This window comes from Bactrocera neohumeralis, chromosome 3, assembly GCF_024586455.1.
Source record: "Bactrocera neohumeralis isolate Rockhampton chromosome 3, APGP_CSIRO_Bneo_wtdbg2-racon-allhic-juicebox.fasta_v2, whole genome shotgun sequence".
In the NCBI taxonomy this organism is placed as follows: Eukaryota; Metazoa; Arthropoda; class Insecta; order Diptera; family Tephritidae; genus Bactrocera; species Bactrocera neohumeralis.
In genome coordinates, this window is record NC_065920.1 from 56,620,830 (window position 1) to 56,642,882 (window position 22,053).

Genomic DNA, 22,053 nt, shown 5'->3' on the forward strand with positions numbered 1-22,053 from the left:
TCACGTTTACTTTTATTCTCCAGCAATCTAACCAAGTTTGTATCTTATTCAATTCTTCTTGCACCAAATTAGTTGCTTCAACAGGAGACTGGTTTGACGACAATAGAGCAGTGTCGTCAGCATATGTAGCAATTAATACTTTTTCAGTTTCAGGTATGTCCGAGGTAAAAATAGTGTAAAGTACCGGACCAAGCACACTACCCTGTGGTACTCCAGCATTTATGAATCTTAAACCCAAATTGATGTCAGGTATTACCTTATTCTCCTTCAGTAGTGGCAATATTCTACGCAAACATATTTTTTCAAATATTTTGGAGAATAAAGATAATAAACTGATTGGTCTATATGAAGTGATTTCATTCTCAGCTTTACCTGGTTTGAGCACCATCACAATTTCTGCACACTTTACTTTTTTGAAGTTATACTTCTTATACGAGTTCGGAAAAGGTTGCGATAGATTTAGGTTGCGTAACCTTGCTCAATATGAATCTACGCAACCTTGTCTGCGAAAATATTCGAGCAGCAAGCGAAGCGGTGACAATCGGCGATCGTTTATTCGTTTCTTTCGGCACAGCTCGGCTTTTCTACCAACAACACAATGTTGCCATGCTTATGCTGTTGTTGTTTTTGTAGAAAAATGTTTCAATTTTTGGTTGGTGACATATTCAATTAAAAATGAATTCTGTTGGGATTCGAACCTACGTGCTCGTCGTAACTTTTCAAGCGCTTACCACCAACACCACCATTGACACTTGTATTGCATTGTCCTAATTATGGTTTGGTTATGCATGAAAGAAATATACAATGGATCGCCGATTGTTACCTCTTTCCTTGCTGCTGCTGCGCATATGTATGTTTGTATGCTTGTGCATTATTGAAGTTATGCTTCTTTTTCTTTCGTTTGTCTTTCATTTCTGCGAATTCTCAACTATTTTGCGTATATTTTGGGTGAAATACTCTGCGTTGGCCGTTGAAAAATTAAGGCTATATTTTACAGGATCATTTCTGTAGTTAGTCTTCATTTACATTTTTTGGAAATCGACCCGCAATGACGAAGTATATCGTTTTATCTGACAGCGTGAGGTTTAAGAAGTTCATTTCTAATTTTGTCTTGTGGCATATTAGAAATGATGTTTGTTCGAAAATCATTCGCTTACAACGGATAAAACGACTTCTGAGTGGTGATTTTAATGAATAAATTAATTAATGCTCTGCGTTGGCCGTTGAAAAGTTAAGACTATACTTCTCAGGATCATTCATTCCTTTCATTTCTTCAAAGAAATTAATGACATTTAGAAATATGCATATTTGCATTATTTCGTTGTCATTTCCATATACGTAGCAATAGAATTTCTATGGCATAAGTAAAGTAATGGCCGCCGATTGCCATCCCTTGCCGCTGTAGCAGCTTCGCCTACAAACATGCGTAAATATGATCATGAATACATATCGACGCAGATTTTTGCGAGAAGCACCAGAAAGTTGTGCAATTTATGATTTTTAGCTTTTGCCATCGTCGCGAAAAGACGACTTGTTGGCAAAGGCATGCTCGGGGAGATGTTACGGCCTCTGTTTTTATGAATGAAGCGAGATCGCTTGTGGAATTTGCGCCTGCGTTCATGAATGAAATCGTTTTTGTTGTAAAATTTACTACACTTATGCAAATATATGTACATATAAGTATATATGAATGTATGAACATGCAAGTCAATGCGCGCCATGTAATAAGTATATTGATAAGTGATGAAAATATGATTTCAATTTCTGAACGCGCACATGCGTATACATACACTCATATGAGCATGTGCAGATACACAAGATAGGATAGAAGATGTATGCCTTTTAACATCGTATACTATACAAATAAATATTTTTCTTACTAATAGAAATTAAATTTATCACAGCAATATACATAATATAACTTTAAAAAATATATAATATAGATTCGCGCAAAATTTCCAACTTTATGAAAATTGGTGCAATTATTGACACTTCAATTTTATGTAAAGTTTAAAACATGTTTACATATTGACACTTGACTTAATATACAAAATTGGGCCAAAACGAAACAATGAAATACATAATTACTTTTGCATGTCAATATGGAAATGCCGACGGCAAAACGCAAAGGCATATATTGCGATTTCTTAGTTGAAAGCAAAAATTTAAGCATGAGAAATTGAAATGCCGACGGCAAAACGAAATTGCTTACATTCGTACATTGCGTATGAATCATGAAAATATCATCATAATGTTTAGGTAAATCTTCTATATATTTAAAATGAGTAATTATAAAATAAGATCAAATTAGCATTAAATAATTTGAAAAATAATAAATCAAAAATAAAAGAGTTCTACATACATATTTCCATCCTATGGAATATCAAAGAAATCATTTTATAAATACATATATTTCTGTCTCATCATATTCTCGGTTAGAATATGTGAGAGAATTGTAAAAAATGTTGAAATTGCGAGGCGAATTCTGACCTACCTGATCTTCACAAGACAATATGCCAGCCAAATTGGCTGGACCTCCGATCAATGTTGATAAAATAAATGACAGTGATAATAGGCATAACACAGCGGATTCCAGGCTTGTACATTAAACTTGTGCCTTGGAACTAATATCAATTGGATTGGCAAAAATTTTAATGTTTTGATTTTAAATTGATTTTACAGCGGAAAAAGACAGTGTAGCCCGTGTTTCAAGAGGAGGGAAAACAGCACAATATTATCGTGAATACCGAGCACGAAAGAAAGCAGAGCGGGAAAAGGAGAGATTGGAAATGATAGCTGGCAGTCAAACGAAGAAGAGGAAAACAGCTGCGGAATAGCAGAGAGCGCGTAAAAAAAGATTCAACGTTTGCTGTTCTATCAATCTCTGCGGGAGCATCTATAACTACTGATCAACGGTCGTCAATTCACCGATAACTGCTGGGCCTTCAACGCGTGTTGATGGATTACAAAAGAGAGATGATTACGCTGCATATTCTCTTCCGCAACGAAGAGACAGAACTACTTTTCTAGTCACAGTTCCTTCATTTAGACTTTGCCTTATTCTTCATTTTATGTGCATAATAAATTTATAAAATGTGAATTTAAGTTTTCTAGTTTTCTTTCATACAAAATGATATGCATTTCTTGGAATATCACTAAGAAGTATAACTTCATCCGCTCGTAGGGACTCCACGCACCTTTTTTTTTACTTTTTTTTTGGAACACTTTACTTTACACACTTTACAATTTACACTCATCAAGCTTACTTTCATAAACGTGTTCGCAACAATGTATTTAGATTCAGAGTTCTCGCTGTGTATAAAAAATGAGTGTTGTATTAGAATTTTATACATCATCAACGTTTAGAGATAGTATTAAATGTTTTCTCTGGACTGATCCTTGAAGCTATTCACCACGAACATCTAGTAAGAAAGGGAATATTTTTAGATTTGTGAACTACATATTTATTAAGATATACAAAAAGAAAGGCGCCATTTTTCATCCCCACAAATAATTTACCAAGCTCCTTGATCTTCAGTTGTTCTTATTACTTTCATTTACGCGGTAATAGCCGAATTTACAACAGCACGTCAGTCGTTCTTCCCTTTCACTTTCTGGCGCCAATTGGATATTCCAAGTGTAGCCAGTTCCTTCCCCAAATGGTATTTTTAGCGGAGAGAGGTATTCTAGAGAGGCATGACCTAGCCAGCGTTCTACCGACTGCTGTATTCGCCGTTGCCAATGCGCAAAGGACCATAAATCTTCCGTAGAACATTTCTCTCGGAAACCCGTAACACCGACTTGTCAAATGTGGCTATCGTCCATGCCTCTAAACCAGAGAGCAGGACGGGGATGATGAGTGACTTGTGAAGTTTGGCATTTGCTCGTCACGGATGCATTTTACCTGTCAATTGCCTACTAAGTTTGAAGTAGCACTTCTTGGTAAGAATTTTTCTGCGTTGGACTTCGAGGCTGACGTTGTTATTGGTGTTAATGCTGGTTCCAACAATTCGAAACTTTCTACGACTTCAAAGTTTTGAATGTCAACAGAGACGTGGGAACCTAGTCACGAGTATCACGACTGTTTCTTTCATTACAGCAGATATTTCTTCTTGCCTCGGTCACCACCAGACCCATTTGCTTTACTTTCTTATAGAGTTGTTGAGGCCAATGATATCAATATCATCGGCATACGCCAGCAGTTATACATTCTTGTAGAAGTTTGTACCTTCTCTATTCAAATCTGCAATTCGAATTATTTTTTCCAGGAGTATATTAAAGAAGTCACACGATAGGTATTTAAAACCTCGTTCGGAATCGAACGGCTCGGGGAAGTCTTTCCCGATCCTGATGGAGCTTTGGTTATTGCTCAGTTTACGCAGCCGAATTAGTTTTGCGGGGATACCAAATTCAGACATGGTGTGTTAAAGGCAGTTCCTTTTCGTGCTATCAAAAGCAGCTCTGAAATCAAAGAAGGGGTGGTGAGAGCCGAGCATTTTTTCACATGTATTTTTCACGATTTGGCTTATGGTGAATATCAGGTCAGTTGTAGCATTTCCAGGTCTAAAGCCACACCGATAAGGTCCAATAAGTTTAAGTAATTTGGAAAAAATTAGTAAAACAGAATTTAAGAGGCTGGCAAATTTATTTCCAGCGTTGGCTTAAGCGAAAACATTTTTATTTACCATAGGTTTTGTTAAGCCCTACGGCTTCTACAGAGAGCGTCGTTTTAAAATACGAAGTTTGCATTGAAGTTTGATTGGTGAAATAATCCTACATGAAACGTAGAAATTGGGTAATTAGCCTACATCACCACTCTATTAACCTCAGTTTCAATCTACAAACTACTTTATACCAAAAGTATAAGCATAAGGTATAAATAAGGACTTTTATTTGAGGCTTAAATGACTCAGTAATAACTTTTCTAATTGATTACTCATATACGTACATAAATATATGTATATACAGGCATTATAATATAAAACCTCTGATAAGTTCTCATATTTGAAAAGTTTCCCATTAACGCATTTGTTATTACATTTTGCTTGAGTTCAGCTTGGCGATGTAACCTTTTTTTTCTGTCATGAGATCACAACTTTTTCAAGCGATAAATTTACAGCAGATAAGACTCTGCAAGCGTGGTTTTTGTTGCCAACTTCTACAAGGAAATTACCCATAACACCAAAAAGCGCTGCTTGGACTTCCCGTCAACAACCGTTGACCCGTGCACAGTCAATAGCTATGTTCCGCAGTTTGTCTATGAGTTTACTAAGCCGTAAACGCATTTATTTATCAATATGTGCATAGTGTGTCCAGTGTGTTTTTTTGATATTGTTTACAGATGTTTATTTATACTTGCCAAATTCAAAAGAAACATGTCTTTGAAGTTATGAAGCTATCAATTTAGTATTTCGAAACCTTTATGTGACCTTTCAGATATTTTCATAATATAAAAAAACAATATGTATTATCCCTGAAACGCATACTATGTAATCAAACTATAATTGAAATTTGCCTTCATACGATCTCTTTTTAAAAGCATACATTTCATTTTACTCAAATAACAAATTCACTTAACTACCTATGTAGGTAAGTAGACAAATCAGCTCTTGCAAAATAACTTCTTGCCATTTTATTTCAAGTGAAACTATTTTGCGCATATTATTTTTGGTAAAAGCACTTGCCGCTTGTGAATAATCTAATAAAACACTATGCAGTTATGAACAAAAATGTATTAAAATGGAATTTTATAGTGAGATGCCTTTGAACCGAGGTAAGAATTAGTCTACCACCTGTACCACCAATATGCTTTGATGTTGCGATTAGTACCAGCTTATCACTATGGGTATAAAAGTAGCATAAAATACCATATCGTCACCTAAAATAAAAAATAACGTTACATAACTTTTCATAATTTTATAGGAGAACAAGTAAGGAAGGGCTAAGTTCGTATGTCACCGAACATTTTATACTCTCGCATGATAAAGTGATAATCGAGATTTCATTATCCGCCATTTACATATTTTTCAAATACCGTATTTGTGTAAAGTTTTATTCCGCTATCATCATTGGTTCCTAATGTATGTATAAATGTATTATACAGAGAAGGCATCAGGTAGAATTCAAAATAGTGTTATATTGGAAGAAGGCGTGGTTGTGAACCGATTTCACCCATATTTCGCATATGTCATCAGGGTGTTAAGAAAATATTATATACCAAATTTCATTGAAATCGGTTTAGTAGTTCCTGAGATATGGTTTTTGGTCCATTAGTGGGCGAGGCCACGCCCATTTTCAATTTTTAAAAAAAGCCTGGGTGCAGCTTCCTTCTGCCACTTTTTCCGTAAAATTTAGTTTTTCTGACGTTTTTTTTAGTCGGTTAACGCACTTTTAGTGATTTTCAACATAACCTTTGTATGGGAGGTGGGCGTGGTTATTATCCGATTTCTTCCATTTTTGAACTGTATATGGAAATGCCTGAAAAACGACTCTGTAGAGTTTGGTTGACATAGCTATAGTAGTTTCCGAGATATGTACAAAAAACTTAGTAGGGGGCAGGGCCACGCCCACTTTTCCAAAAACAATTACGTCTAAATATGCCCCTCTCTAATGCGATACTTTGTGCCAAATTTCACTTTAATATCTTTATTTATGGCTTAGTTATGACACTTTATAGGTGTTCGGTTTCCGCCATTTTGTGGGCGTGGCAGTAGGCCGATTTCGCCCATCTTCGAACGTAACCTTCTTATGGAGCCAAGAAAGACGTGTACCAAGTTTCATCATGATATCTCAATTTTTACTCAAGTTACAGCTTGCACGGACGGACGGACGGACAGACGGACGGACAGACAGACATCCGGATTTCGACTCTACTCGTCACCCTGATCACTTTGGTATACATAACCCTATATCTGACTCTTTTAGTTTTAGGACTTACAAACAACCGTTATGTGAACAAAACTATAATACTCTCCTTAGCAACATTGTTACGAGAGTATACATAAAAAACGATATAATAGAAGCCACTCATATTGAACCAAAATTTGAGTTGTGGTTATAAAATGGTTATATCTGAGAGTGGAAACTGAAATTTCATGCTACATATATATAATATGATATAATGAATCGTAAGAAATAAAAAAAATCAATTTCGATTTTTTGATAATACGTTGTTTGCAATTTAGGTAACGATATATCCTACTGTAATAAAAAGTAAATTGAATTTGTTTGTAAAATTTGAATTCTTTATTTATTCTACCAAATCAATTTAATCGCCTTAAGAATCATCCCTGCCCGATAAAACGCAAGGCTTTTTCCAGTCCTCGAAACAGTCGGGACAGTCTTATCCGATTTAGCTTTCCTCGATTGTGTTTCTATTTCCTCACGAGTCAAGACATCTTCCCTGCAAGGGCCTTTTGAGTTTTCTGAATAGTCAGAGGTCGCACAAAGGCAAATCCGGCAAGTCCGGTGGTCCGGCAAGGTCCGGTGGTTTTGGAACAACATTAGTCCAGTTTTTGACAAAAGACTCTCGAAGAATCAACATGGTGCATTATCTTTGTTTTCCAATTATAAGCGCGGTTCCCAATTGCAAATCGATAATTTTCAAGTACAAAATCTTTGATTTTTTTGGCACAACCCCCGTCGGTAGAGGTTAATAGCCATCCTAAGTGGGATTAGTCTTTAACGCGTTCTTGTACGTACGAGTAAAATACAAGGTTTGCTGCCTCACTGCCTGTTTCGTATCTCGTAGGCAGAGCCGTAACTAGGGCGTGGCGAAGGTGGCACCCGCCACGGTCGCAACAGTCGCAGAGGCGCAACGTAGGTTGAGCCTACATACGCCTGACGAAATATCGGTTGCTGAGCGTCCGAAAGAGCTACCGTCTGAAACTGGCGCGTCACCCACGGCGGGCGAAACAAGAGACATAGGGCGCGAACGGACCGAAAAAACTGCAGCGCCAGAGCCAGTGCAGTGGGCAGCAATGCGGCAGTACCACACGTGCCAGTGCGAATGTAATCGTCGCGAGGCGCGCACAAAGCAAGGGCACCCGTGGACGTGCTATTCCAGAAATCGGGGGCGCCACGCTATTAGTGCGAGTCTGCCAGTCCTGTTTCTGTGCCCACTGCCGGCCGTGCCGTGTGTTGTGCTATAGGCCAGTCAACCACAATCTGTGTTCATCTGTGATCCAGGTGACAAAACGCATGCTTTTTTCAATAACATATGATGCAATGATGTAAAATTGTGCAAATTGTAGATTTTGTTTTCCATAGACAATGAGGACTATCGGAAGGTGCTTTCTGATTTTCGGTATAACTTCCGGTTTAGCCGGAAATACTATCAATTTTTGTCTTTCAAACGACACATACATGTTTTTTCTTCAGTTTTGGAATAAACATTCATTCCCCTCTAGAATAATATACAATGTGCATAAATTCCAAGAAAATAGTATTTGAAAATTGTATCCTAATCTAGCAATATCAACTACACATCAAGGTTCCTATTTATAATATCCATGGAAACTTGCCATTAGTCGTTTTACGTTATTGTATAGGATAATTAGTTCCTATTCCAAAAAAAAAAATATGTAGGTGCCATTGAAAAACAAAAATTGGTAGTATTTTGCGTTCAAAGCGCAACTCACTCAGGTCGAGCACAGATGACTAGTGACGGAGAGATTGCAAAATGTAAATGCAATTCTTTAGAAACACTGGGTTGATTCCTAATATACGGTATGTTCTTCCGGCTCGGCTCGGAGCCGCTCGACTCATAGCCGAGCGAACGTGAGTGGAAAGTGCGCGGCGCGCGATTGATCTCCGCTCCCCACACTTGCGTATTCCACAAGCCGCATGGTGTAATGGCAAAGCGCTTGCTTACGGATCCAGAGGTCATGGATTCGAACCCTACCCCTCGCATTCTTTCTACTTTTTTCCTTGATTTATGATTTTTTACTCGTTTCACTGCCTTTTTTCTAGTTCTATTTTTCATTTTACTCTAGATCTCAAAATTGAATTTCTAGTCTGATAAGTATTGCAGTAGATTCATCACCATACCATATTAGTACTGCCAGGAAACATTTGAATACTTAACGGAAGAAAATTGCGAGTGAGTATACCTACTGTAACTAATAAAACATACATAGTTATTAAAATTTTCTCAACTGTATTTTGAACAATTATTTTTTATAAATATTTACTTTTTATAGAGATGCCACCAAAGAAGAAATTGTCGGGTGCTCAATTCAAGCAGATTCGCGAAGAGAAAAAGGCTGCAGCAGTAAAAAATAGTGGTAATATCCAGCAATTCTTCACGAGGAAATTACCATCAACGCAGACTGCACAATCGCAATCAGAAGACGAAAATGATGAATTGAATAGAGAACAAAACATGGAAGTGCAATGCAACGATACGCTTTCTGAGACGGATTCCTCAAATCAGCACAGAGTGGGACAGGAAGAAGATTCGATTGAAATCAATTTCAATAATCCCAAAACATGGAAAATTGATAAAAATTCCATCAAATTATATATCGAACAGGGTCCTATCAATGGTGACGATATTTCCGTGTACCCAGTTACAAATAATAGACGTTTTGAGAAAAAATGGTTTACTCGAACTATGACAAATGGTGAGAAAGTACACAGGAACTGGTTGATCTACTGTGAACAGCTTGACTCTCTGTTTTGTTTTCCGTGTATCCTCTTCAACGATGACAGGAGCAGCATTTGGTTGAACGGCTTCAACGACTGGCAACATCTCAATCCCTATTTACCGAGACACGAAAACTCGACGTCTCATAGATCCAATTATATAAAAATGAAAACATTTGAGAAGAAGTTGAAATGTGGCGGTTTCATCGATGACCATCTTCTCAAAGAATTTGATAAGGAAAGAGCAAAGTGGCGACATATTTTAAAAGTGATACTCGATGCAATTTTCCACTGCGTCAAAAACAACGACGCCCTTAGAGGTAGCAGTGAAGTAATTGGGCGACCAGACTGTGGAAAGTTTTTGAACACTATTGAATTGATTAGCCACTATGATGCCACAATAAAAAAACATATCGAGACACACAATAAAGGCACAATCTCATATTTTTCACCGGCGATTCAAAACGAATTGATCAATTTGGCTGCCCAGCAAGTGCAATCACATATAATTAGCGACATAAAAGCAGCTAAATATTTCTCAATCCTCTTCGATTGTACGACCGACATTTCTCACAAAGAACAGATGGTTCAAATAATTCGGTACGTTAAAATCGAAAACAAGAAATGTACAATTGAAGAAAGCTTCATCACGTTTATTAACACCGAAGAAAAAACCGGTGAAGGTCTTTCGGGAGAAATTCTTGATAAATTAAGAAAAGATGGGCTAGACATTGCAAATGTACGAGGACAGTCTTATGACAACGGAGCTAATATGGCAGGCAAATATAAAGGTGTGCAGTCGAGAATATTAGCTTTGAACGTGAATGCTCGGTTTATTCCATGTACTACTCATAGCCTAAATTTGATTGGGGTCAATGCTGCCAACGTGATACCGCAAATGCAAACTTTTTTTGGTATCATCCAACAAACGTACAATTTTTTTTTGTTGGATCGGCAACTCGTTGGAAATTTTTGCAAGCAGAACTAAAAATAACGTTGAAAGGAACCTGTGACACGCGGTGGTCGTCAAAAGCTAATGCCGTGCACGCCCTGAACTCTCAACTGCCTACTGTTGTGGAAATACTAAAAAAAATGACAGAAGGTGATCATCAGACAGGCGATACAATAGTACAAGCCAAGTCTCTTCTCAAGTCGATACAAACCTTCGAATTCATAGTACTACTGAAGTTTTGGGATTCGCTTCTATCGCAAATCAATCGTGTCAACCTCGCACTGCAAGACAAAAAACTCGATATTGCTCGTGCCGCAAAAATGATAAAAGGATTGCTGTCACAATTAACCATATACCGAGAGACTTTCTTCACAACAATTTTGCAATCATCAATTGTGACAGCTGAACAATTGCAAGTAACACCAGATTTCCAAGATACTCGAAAACGACCAAAGAAAATGATGCCGGGAGAAAAAGCGAAAGATGAATCTCCATCTATAAGTGCCCAAACTCATTTCAAAGCAGGATTGATCCAAGTTCTTGATCTTATGATTGCCCAAATGAATACCCGGTTCATCGCTTTAAATGAAGTTGCCGATGATTTCGCATTTTTGAGCGGTCAAGCAATTGTGAACACCAGTGTTACTGAACTCACCAAAATAGCGGCAGATCTCGCTATCAAATATCCTGATGACTTGGATCCGCATGAATTTTCATCAGAAATTGAGAGTTTCAAATTTCAAGCAACGACGCTGATGAGTGAAGCCACAGACATGAACCATTTGAATGTATTAGAAAAAATATTCGATCTGTCGCTCGAGGATGTATATCCCAACATAACAACAGCACTGAGAATATTCTTATGCATGCCTGTTACGACGGCTACTTGCGAGCGTTCTTTTAGTAAGCTAAAACTCATCAAATCTTATCTTCGTTCCTCTTTAGGCCAGGAACGGTTGGCGAATATCTCTATTTTGTCGATTGAGAAGGATACTACAACACGTCTCAATTTCGATAAAATAATCGATTTATTTGCAGAGGCGAAATCCAGAAAAGTATTATTCTGAACGATATAAGCGATCCTTGTATAAATTATTATTGAAAATAAGATGTACGTTCTTTCACTTGTAAATATATGATTTTTGATTTGGATAACATCGGTTTCCATTATACTATATGGTAAGGGTGCAAGCAAGGTTGTTGCCACAGGCGCTGTAGCAGCTAGTTCCGGCTCTGCTCGTAGGCAACCATAGCTTCACCTACTGTCGCGGTTTGAGGCAACAAAATGCTATGCTATCACAGTTTTTGGTAATAGTATTAACCGCGCTTTTATTTGCATACGTTTTCAATATATGGATTAAAAGTAAATTACAATATATATTCCAACTACTTGAAAAAATATCTTGTTAATTAGGTTTTGTAGGAAATTGAATGCTCTAAAATATGGTCTCGTATGATTTTTTCGTAAACCCAACCGTTTAAAAGATATTAACGGTTGAAATTTGACTATTTTTGGAAAAATTTTTTATTTCTTATGAATTTTCTAACTCAATGAAAAAAATGATCTAGTGGCTGATGTTCAGAGCATACTAAAGTTATCGAAGGAACACTTCTCTATCCGGCTGAGCGATATTGAAAAAGTAACATGTGAAGATGGTGAACCCGATTCCTCAGTCGTTGACGATGGAATTGATGTTCCATTGTCCATTGGATAAAAGCATGTTGGACGATTGGAACCTGGTGTACTATTACCACTCCATAAAAAGTGGACCCCACAATGTAGGCCAATTATGATATGATAAGCCTTCTTCATATTGCATAGAAGGTCTTATCGAGCATAGTGTGTGAACGACTGAAGCCCACCTTCAACAAACTGATTGAACCTTATCAACAACCGGAATGTTTTACGTAGGTACTTGCTGACGTCAGCCTTACTCCACGGTACTCAAAGGTACAACGGATCAAATCAATGCGTTGATCAGCGCACTGAAAATGCCTGGCATTTTCAGTACCAATTGGCAGTGTGGAATGGACACACTAACCACCTTGGTAGGGTTCGAGGCCCATCTAAAACCTTTGCCGTACTATGAGTCCGGCACCCGGTTGCAATGCAACTCCACATCTAACTGACAAAAAGTCAATTCTACCCGCATTTGGGTACAAACCACAACCACCACGATACTCGATAGCAATAGGTCGAGTGAGCTCTTTGCCGTCAGTAAAGCTAGAGCCTCTCTCTGGTTGCGACGGTTCTAGCTGGCCATTGCCCTATTGGCGTACACCCTTTTAGGTTGAAAATCTTACCGGCAACAAGCTGACCTTAACAAAATGATGGGCGATATAATCGCGCTTCTCAGACTCTTCTGGCATAATTGTTCTCTAAACTGCCAGTGGTCGCCACTCATTTAGAAGGAGAAGGCTCTGACAGTCATATGCGCGCAGTAGGCAAGCGGCAGTAAACTATTACCAGAATCTCCATCACCGTTAACCAACGACTAGGAGCTGTTAAGACAAATTGTGGTAATTAAATCAAAGAATTTTAATATTTTACTTTTTCGTTTTATTTGTATTATTTGCATTGGCCGTTTTGGTACTGCTACTCATATTTGACGTTTTTGTAATTTTCACTATCCTCGTTGTTTACGCTATCACTCTCGTCATTTTGGCGCGCATTAATTGCATTCTGTTTTGCTCAAAAGCAATTATGCTCCCCGATTTTATTGTTGGAATCACGGGGAATGGAGTTGGAGGATGGAGTCATGTGTAGAAGTTCACGCAAGTAAGAAAAATTTTCTGATCGGCATTCACTTGGGAGTGGCCAGAAATGATTCTTTTACATATGGCTCAAGCAGCTCACGACTTCCGATCTTTGACCAAGTATCCTCTGGGCAGCCTAAGAACATCCGTTCGAAGGCGAGCTGTAGTCAGAAGGCGAAACATCCCCTACATTGGGTTGTGCGCTGGGTTTGGGATCCGTCACGTAAAAAACACCCCCAATGAAAATTAACAATCAGCATCGGATGAGAGACCCCCATTTTGATGACGACCATGGCAAACGAAAAAAGGAATACGATTTAAGGGCATGCACCTGAAATATCCGGTTATTTAAATGGGAAGGCGCCGCTGTCCAGCTGGTTGATGTCCTCGTTAGATTGAAGGCTGACTTCACCGCCGGCCAAGAAATGTGATGGCCGGACATGGACTGAGACGAGTAGGTCCTTGTGATATCTACTACAGTGGCCATATAAAGGAGGGCAAGGTTGGTGCGGTATTTGTAGTGGGAGTGAGACTCCGTCGCCAAGTACTGTCATTCACTCCGGTGGATGAACGTCTAGCCACAATCCGCATCAAAGCGAAATTCTTCAAAATATCGCTCATTTGCGCCCACGCCCGACAGAAGAGAAGGACGATGTGACCAAATATGCCTTCTATGAGCGCTTGGAGCGAACCTATGAGAACTGTCTAGACGTGCGTACGCTCCGAGATCCTAACATCGACTCGGACCACTATCCTGTTGCAGCCAAAGTTCGCACCCGCCTCTAGCAGCAAAAAACGCACGTCAACAAACACAACAGTCCGCCGAACGATTTTCTACTAGGTCTGCACTCCTGCTATCTGAGAGCACTCGTCATCAACTCGATATAAGGGAACAGTGGGACGGCATTTCAAACTCCTTACGTACAGCCGCTACAGAAAGCATTGGTTTTCGGAAAATGCAAAAGAACAGCTGGTACGACGAGGAGCGCCGTGTCGCAGCGGAGAGAAAACAGGCTGCCTACCTCGCAACGTTACGATCGAACACAACACGTGCGGGATGGGATAGATGCCGAGAGTTGAAGAGGGAAGCGAGACGCATTTGCAGACAGAAAAAGAAAGAGGGCGAAATGCATGAGTATGAAGAGCTAGATAAGCTGGCCGACAGGGGTAATGCTCGAAAATTCTACGAAAAAATGCGGCCGCTTACAGAAGGTTTCAACACCGGAGCATACTCTTGTAGAACCCCCAAAGGTGATCTAGTCTCCGATGCCCAAAGCATACTTAAATTGTGGAGGGAACACAACGCCAGGAGAAGGCGAACCCGATTCCCCAATCGAACGCCAATACCGTGGGATAAGCCTCCTCAACATCGCGTATAAGATTCTATCAAGCGTGTTTTGTGAAAGATTAAAGCCCACTGTCAACAAACTGATTGGACCTTATCAGTGTGGCTTGGAAAATACCCGTGAAAGGAGAATTGACACACAACACCTGTTCTTCGATTTTAAAGCTGCTTTCGACAGCACGAAAAGGAGCTGCCTTAATGCCGAACATAGTTCTGCTTTCTCCAGACTGGACAAGGAAGCAAAGCAAATGTGATTGACAGTGAACAAGGGCAAGACGAAATCATCAAGCAAACAGTCGTCGCACTCGCGACTTGGCTCTCACGTCACTGCTGACAGTCATAACTTCCAAGTTGTAAATAATTTCGTCTATGTTGGAACCAGTGTAAACACCACCAACAATGTTAGCCTGGAAATCCAACGCAAGATAACTCTTGCCAACAGGTGCTACTTCGGACTGAGTAGGCAACTGAGAAAGTCTGAGGAATGTTCTTTCTCGACGAACAAAACCAAACTCTGTAAGTCACTTATAATTCCAGTCCTGTTATATGGTGCAGAAGCTTGGACGATGACACCAACCGATGAGTCGACGTTGCGACTTTTCGAGAGAAAAGTTCTTTGAAAGGTCCTTTGCGCGAGTTAATTTTTACCATAAGTAAAAATGAGTCAAAAGAATATATTTTGAGCTGCACCGAAATGTGTACTCTTTATTTATACTCTTAAGACTAACTTATTACATGGTTCTTACTTCTATTTATACTAACTAATATGTTTACTTATTACTAGTTGATAGTTTGTTAAGATACAGATTATATTATTTGTTTAGGTTTGTTTATATATATATTGCTTGCTTAGATACAATTGCTTTGTTCTAAGATAAGGTTGTGGTATTCAAACTCAATGTTGTTTTGATACTTGTTTGTTTAGGATTATTTGTTGTAGTGACAGTGCACTTCAATTGTTCTAACTCAAGGTTGTTTCTGCATTCTGTTTACTGAAACAAAAGGTTGTTTTGATGTTTGTTACTATTATAAGGAATACATTCCTTAACTCTCCCCTCTGTTAAAATGAAATGTCCTCATTTCAAAACATCTAGGCTTGATGTCGGCTTATAATAATTAATTATTTTATGTGTTTGATTAATTTTTTGAGTTTACCTTTTTATATTATATTATATAGTAAATAATTATTTTTGCATAATGCTTTCCTTTCTCTTATAATTTAGTGTTTAATTAGTTTAATAATTTTCTAAAATATAACAACCATTTTCCTTTTTGGGTTGCCTTGTTTTCGGTGCCTTTTTTTTGGAATTATTGGCTGTGTTTGTGAAAATTTTCACTTTTCGTATATGTGTGAAAAATTTTTTATGTTTATAATTAATATCTTTCTATATTATATACTTAATTATTTTTTCGTGTTTCAAATGATGTCTTCTTTTAGTTCGTTTTGAATTAGCGTTAATTTTCCAGAACTCAACAACCATTTTCCTTTTTGGCTTGCCTTGTTTTCGGTGCCTTTTTTGGGTAATTGGTGTTGCTTATGGAAATTTTCACTTTTCGATTGAGGATAAATTTGTATAAATTCCTCTTGTTGCTTGTTTATATTTACCATCAATGCAGTTACTTGTGCTTGGAGTTGGACCATCTTTGCTTCTTCCTAACTGATAATTAACTGTCCAATGTTTCAGGATTTTTCAGGACTCAACGTTATCCGCTTTTTCAGAGTCTATTGCGAATCTTGGTGAAAGTATTATCCATTATTTCAGGGCCTATACTTTTTTACCTTGTTCCACTTTTTCAGGAATTGTCGCTGTCCGCTCTTCCAGGGCCTGTTGTGAATCTTGCTGAATTCGCCGCTGTCCGTTTTTTCGGGATCTGCTTTTGATTCGTTCTGGAAGTATTGTCCGCTGTTACAGGACTTCTACTTATATCCATTGCCATTTGTTTCTGCACTTTTTTCAGGCATTTAGTGCTGGAAGTCCCACTTCCTGTGGAATTTTTTGATTTATTCCTTTCGGAATAAAATCTGGCTTTTTGTATAGCAAATAAATTTGCTATCCCGGTTGAGCCACCAGTTAATTTTTACATTAAGTAAAAATGAGTCAAAAGTATATATTTTGAGCTGCATCGAAATGTGTACTCTTTATTTATACTTTTAAGACTGACTTATTACATGGTTCTTACTTCTATTTATACTAACTAATATGTTTACTTATTACTAGTTGATAGTTTGTTAAGATACAGATTATATTATTTGTTTAGGTTTGTTTATATATATATTGCTTGCTTAGATACAATTGCTTTGTTCTAAGATAAGGTTGTGGTATTCAAACTCAATGTTGTTTTGATACTTGTTTGTTTAGGATTATTTGTTGTAGTGACAGTGCACTTCAATTGTTCTAACTCAAGGTTGTTTCTGCATTCTGTTTACTGAAACAAAAGGTTGTTTTGATGTTTGTTACTATTATAAGGAATACATTCCTTAACTCGCGTTGGCCACGGCGAATATCGCATTCGATGGAGCGATGAGCTGTATGAGTTATACGACGCCATTGACATGGCTCAGCGAAGTAAGTGGAGAAGGACTTGGAATATCCAATAGGCGCCACGTAGCGAAAAGAAGAAACGACTGGCGCACTGTTGTTAACTCGGCTATAATCGCGTAAGCGGTGTCTACGGCAGTAAAGACGAAGAATTTTGGGGAAATTTATATGAGTCATTGCTTGTGACGTTAATAATACGCCGCAAAGTATGTCTCGTTACACGAATATTTTAAGCTATTTGCCATTGCTGCAATATTTAACTCGTTGTTTGGCGAGTTACTTTTATTGTAGTTGTAGCTGTAACAATTATGCCAATTTGTCTAAATCCATTGAGTGTAATATACGGTAAAGGGCCTGTTTCGTTCAATGAATTTGTTAGTTTTAAGGTTTCATTTTCGAATTTCCCACAAATAATACATAAATAAAAGGAATATAACAATTAGTGGCGCATTTTGCTCTGTGTAATTTTTGTAATTGCATAAATATATTATAAATTTACAAATTTCTGCAATATTTTGTATTATTTTACACATAAAATTCTTTACAATAATTACATACTATTAGGTTGATCAAAAAGAAACGGGTGATTCTTTCAAACATTTTTTTGAGTTTTAGTTTTTTTACCATCCCAAGACGTCGTATATGATCATGTATGGTTGATTGTGGTATATTTAACTTCTCTCCAATCTCACGCTCAGTTACATGACGATCCGATTCGATTAAAGCCTTGATGACGTCATCATCAACTGCACTTGGCCGACCTGAACGGAATTTGACAAACCAACTTTGACACTGTGTTTCTTTTAAGGCTTTGTCACCATACACATCACGTAACTTTTTAGCAACCTGAGCTACATTTTTTCCTTTACAGAAATAATAAAGTAAATATGACGAAAATGCTCCTTTGTGGGCTCCATTTTAAAATTGCCGCTAAACAAACAAATATAAATAAAATTACGCGCGCTTTTTTTCTAAGGCAAGGTAAAAGTGCCAGCTGATATTTGACAAAAGCAAAAATGCAGTAACAGAGTCATAAGCCGTTCAAAAAATTGTCAACGCCGTTTGTATGCAAAATCACCGGTTTCTTTTCGGTCAACCCAATATTTATGTATATTACTATCAGTTATGCAATAGTTAAATTCATTACATTATTAGTTATATAATAATTGCTTCTATTAAGAATTCATTTGAAATTTTTAAAATTTTTTTAAATGTTAAAATTAATAAACGCTAACTCTTTTCTGCCATTTTGAATAATAAGTGAGCCTTGTCATCACAAGTCAGACGAGAATTTTCTGAATTAAGTTTCTAGATGGGCTAAATGACTTGTATTACACATTTTTATAATAGATGTTTGTTTTTTAAATTATTAATAATAAATTTGAACTGAATAATGTCACTGTTCTACAGTGGCTTTGTTGCTTTTGCTATGAAATCTATCGTAAAAAATGCAGCTCATGCAAGAACTGAGACCGCTCAACTTTCCCAAGTGACATCGCTTTTCTCTATGGGCTCTTGAAAAGTATCAAGAAGATCCGGTGTTGTTGATCCAAATTTTGATCAGCGATGAGGCCCATTTCTGGCTCAATAGATATGTAAACAAGCCAACTTGCCTCGTTTAAGTCAAAGAACAACCTGAAGAGATTAAAGATCTGCCATTTTATCCATATAAAACAATAGCTTGTGGTTGTTTCTGTGTCGGTGGAATCAACGGATCATATTTCTTCATATATGATGCCGGTGAAAACGTAGCCGTCAATGGCGACCGTTATCGCGGCATGATAACCGACTATTTCATACCTGTAATTGAAGCTGATGGTCTCAGCAAGATTTGGTTTCAACAATGGGTACGTAAAAAAGCAAATTTGCCGCATTTGGGATGAAGAGCAACCTGAAAAGATGCAAGAGCTGTCATATCATGCAGGGTAAAAACAGTTTGGTGTGGTTCGATGGAATCATCGGTTCATATTTATGCAAAATCTAGCCGGTGAAGACGTAACCGTCTATGGTGACCTTTATCGCGCCATGATAATCGACTATTTGATGCCGGAAATTGAAGCTTGTGATCTTGGCAACATTTGGTTTTAACAAGGCGGCGCCACTTCCCACACATCGCTTTAATCAATGAATTTATTGAGAGAACACTTCGGTGAGCAGATAATTTCACGTTTTCGGCCTGTCGATTGGCCACCAAAATCGTGTGATATCACACCGTTAGACTTTCCTGGGGAGATATGTAAAGTCTAAAGTCCATGCGGACAATCCCGCTTCGACTCAGGCCTTGGAGTAAAACATTACGCGTGTCATTCGCCAGTTACCAATCGATATGCTCCAATAAGTCATCGAAAACTTTACTTTTAAAAACTAAATGCCAAAGAATGTTCTTTCGAACGATAATAAACAAATCCAATTCAATTTGAAGGTTCTGTGTTTTTACCTTAAAAAATTAGGGAACCTCGAAATCAGACTTTATTATGACAGTCCCGATTCCACGCGAGCCGAACCCCGCGATTTGACCTAATTAATCACTTAAATGAAATTAATATAGCCTAGTTAAAAATATGTAACAACAATGATCAGATAAAAGGGCATTCGTCAAAAAGGGTGAGAAAAAAGATTGCAAAAATGTGCAGTTAAAAGGAGTAATTGTCGCCAATTGGTTATTCAAAAACTGTGAATACGAATGTACCATATAAATGGAGAAATGGAAATAAGAGTGTTATATAAATTCCTTCATGGAGTAGTATAAGCAGAAAAGCAGTAATAAAATGGCCAGTAGTATGCAGAAACATTAACGAAACTTCTGTTTTCAGATACAGCTATGCAAGGTTATGTTTAACAAGCAAGGAGGGGCAAAGTTCGGGTATGATTATTATATTGCGAATAAAATTTCACATTAGATTTATTCATTAAAAAAATCGGTTATCTTTTTCTGCTGCTTTTTCCTTTCTAATATTTAGCTGAAATACTGCTTTCTCCCTTAAGCGTCTAAGTACACTCATGTCGCTTTGATCAACCATTGCATCTCCAGCCCATTGCAATGCCTTGTTAAAGATTTCAACTGCCTCACTTGCTTCAATTTTCTTTATGGGGTCTTCGGCAATACAATCATCATCGTCACTTTCTTCAATTTCATGGATTTCGGTGATTTCATGGATTTCGGTGGTATCATCAACACAAGGGTCATCGTTCCACTCTCGAATCATTGGCAATGTAAACTCAACCTTAAATAGAAAAAAGTAATAATGATATCAAAGTGAGTCGTAAAACTTCTACCTGAGGACTCAAGTCCTGAAGGAGATCAACTGACATTCGCATTAAAGAGTTTATTTCTGCACTCCATTTGTCTTTCAGGATATTTAATGGAATGTTATATTCAGGGTCCTCCTCGTTTCCCATTAAACGTAAAATGTTTTTCCAACAATTGGCAAGAGTTTCTGTGCTGACCCGATCCCACGCGACAGATAAAAGGGTAACAGCATCTTTCAACGTTACATTTTTCATTGATTCAAGCAAATCTAAGTTTTTTGCTGCTATTGAAGCCAACAAACTGTTTCTGTAATATAACTTCGTTATTTTAATCGCATTTTGATCCATAGGTTGGATAAGAGGGGTGACATTTGGCGGCATAAACATGGCAATTATATTTCCATCTTCAGTTTTTAATTCTGCTTCACTTGGATGAGAGGGAGCGTTGTCAATAAGTAATAGTGCCTTTATTGGTAAGTTCTTCCGCTTTAGAAACAATCTTACCTGGCCAAAAGCAAGAATTTATAATAATTATTAATTAAGCGAAAAAATTGTTTACCTGTGGCACAAAAGATTGATGGAACCAATGTTTAAAAATGGCAGACGTCATCCAGGCTGATTTCGAGTTCTTATAATCCGTAGGTGTTTAAAGCTGCGTGGATTTTTTGCCTTACCAATTACTAAAAGTTTAAGTTTATGTGCACCCGATGCATTTGCGCAACAGAGAAATGTTATACGCTGCTTCTCCGTCTTTGTTCCTGGAGCAGTTTTTTCATGCGATGATACATACTAGGTCTTATCTGCCAAAAGCTTCCAGAATAAACCAGATTCGTCAGCATTATACAATTGGTCATTACATAACTCCATTTCCTCAATTTTTATACTCTCGCAACAATGTTGCTAACGAGAGTATTATAGTTTTGTTCACATAACGGTTGTTTGTAAGTCCTAAAACTAAAAGAGTCAGATATAGGGTTATATATACCAAAGTGATCAGGGTGACGAGTAGAGTCGAAATCCGGATGTCTGTCTGTCCGTCCGCCCGTCTGTCCGTCCGTCCGTCCGTCCGTCTGTCCCGTCCGTCCGTCCGTCCGTCCGTGCAAGCTGTAACTTGAGTAAAAATTGAGATATCATGATGAAACTTGGTACACGTATTCCTTGCCCACTGCCACGCCCACAAAATGGCGAAAACCGAAAACCTATAAAGTGTCATAACTAAGCCATAAATAAAGATAATAAAGTGAAATTTGGCACAAGGGATCGCATTAGGCAGGGGCATATTTGGACGCAATTTTTTTGGAAAAGTGGGCGTGGCCCCGCCCCCTACTAAGTTTTTTGTACGTATCTCGGAAACTACTATAGCTATGTCAACCAAACTCTACAGAGTCGTTTTCTTCAGGCATTTCCATATACAGTTCAAAAATGGAAGAAATCGGATAATAACCACGCCCACCTCCCATACAAAGGTTATGTTGAAAATCACTAAAAGTGCGTTAACGGACTAACAAAAAACGTCAGAAACACTAAATTTTACGGAAGAAATTGCAGAAGGAAGTTGCACCCAG

The 22,053-nt window shown here is 37.9% G+C and overlaps 3 protein-coding genes and 1 pseudogene across 4 annotated transcripts; 3 read left to right on the forward strand and 1 right to left on the reverse strand.

Annotated features, from left to right (window-relative positions):
• Positions 1-980: 980 nt before the first annotated feature.
• LOC126754292 (small nucleolar RNA U3) lies at positions 981-1,183 on the forward strand (annotated as a pseudogene).
• Positions 1,184-9,202: 8,019 nt separating this feature from the next.
• On the forward strand, positions 9,203-10,505 carry LOC126753724 (zinc finger MYM-type protein 1-like). Its single transcript, XM_050465395.1, has 2 exons — positions 9,203-10,436; positions 10,501-10,505. Exons 1-2 carry the CDS (start codon positions 9,203-9,205, stop codon positions 10,503-10,505), a joined length of 1,239 nt encoding a protein of 412 aa, XP_050321352.1.
• Positions 10,506-10,737: 232 nt separating this feature from the next.
• Positions 10,738-11,664, forward strand: LOC126753725 (zinc finger MYM-type protein 1-like). The gene has a single exon (XM_050465396.1). The coding sequence runs from the start codon at positions 10,738-10,740 to the stop codon at positions 11,662-11,664; it is 927 nt and encodes a 308-aa protein (XP_050321353.1).
• Positions 11,665-20,148: 8,484 nt separating this feature from the next.
• LOC126753778 (jerky protein homolog-like) lies at positions 20,149-21,149 on the reverse strand. Of its 2 annotated transcripts, none has more exons than XM_050465486.1 (3): positions 21,048-21,149; positions 20,516-20,992; positions 20,149-20,463 (listed from the first exon to the last, which is right to left on the reverse strand). In XM_050465486.1, exons 1-3 carry the CDS (start codon positions 21,096-21,098, stop codon positions 20,149-20,151), a joined length of 843 nt encoding a protein of 280 aa, XP_050321443.1. In that variant the 5' UTR covers positions 21,099-21,149. The 2 variants fall into 2 exon arrangements, with proteins under 2 accessions (XP_050321443.1, XP_050321444.1); XM_050465487.1 differs by having other exon boundaries at positions 20,516-20,987; positions 21,048-21,131.
• Positions 21,150-22,053: the final 904 nt, after the last annotated feature.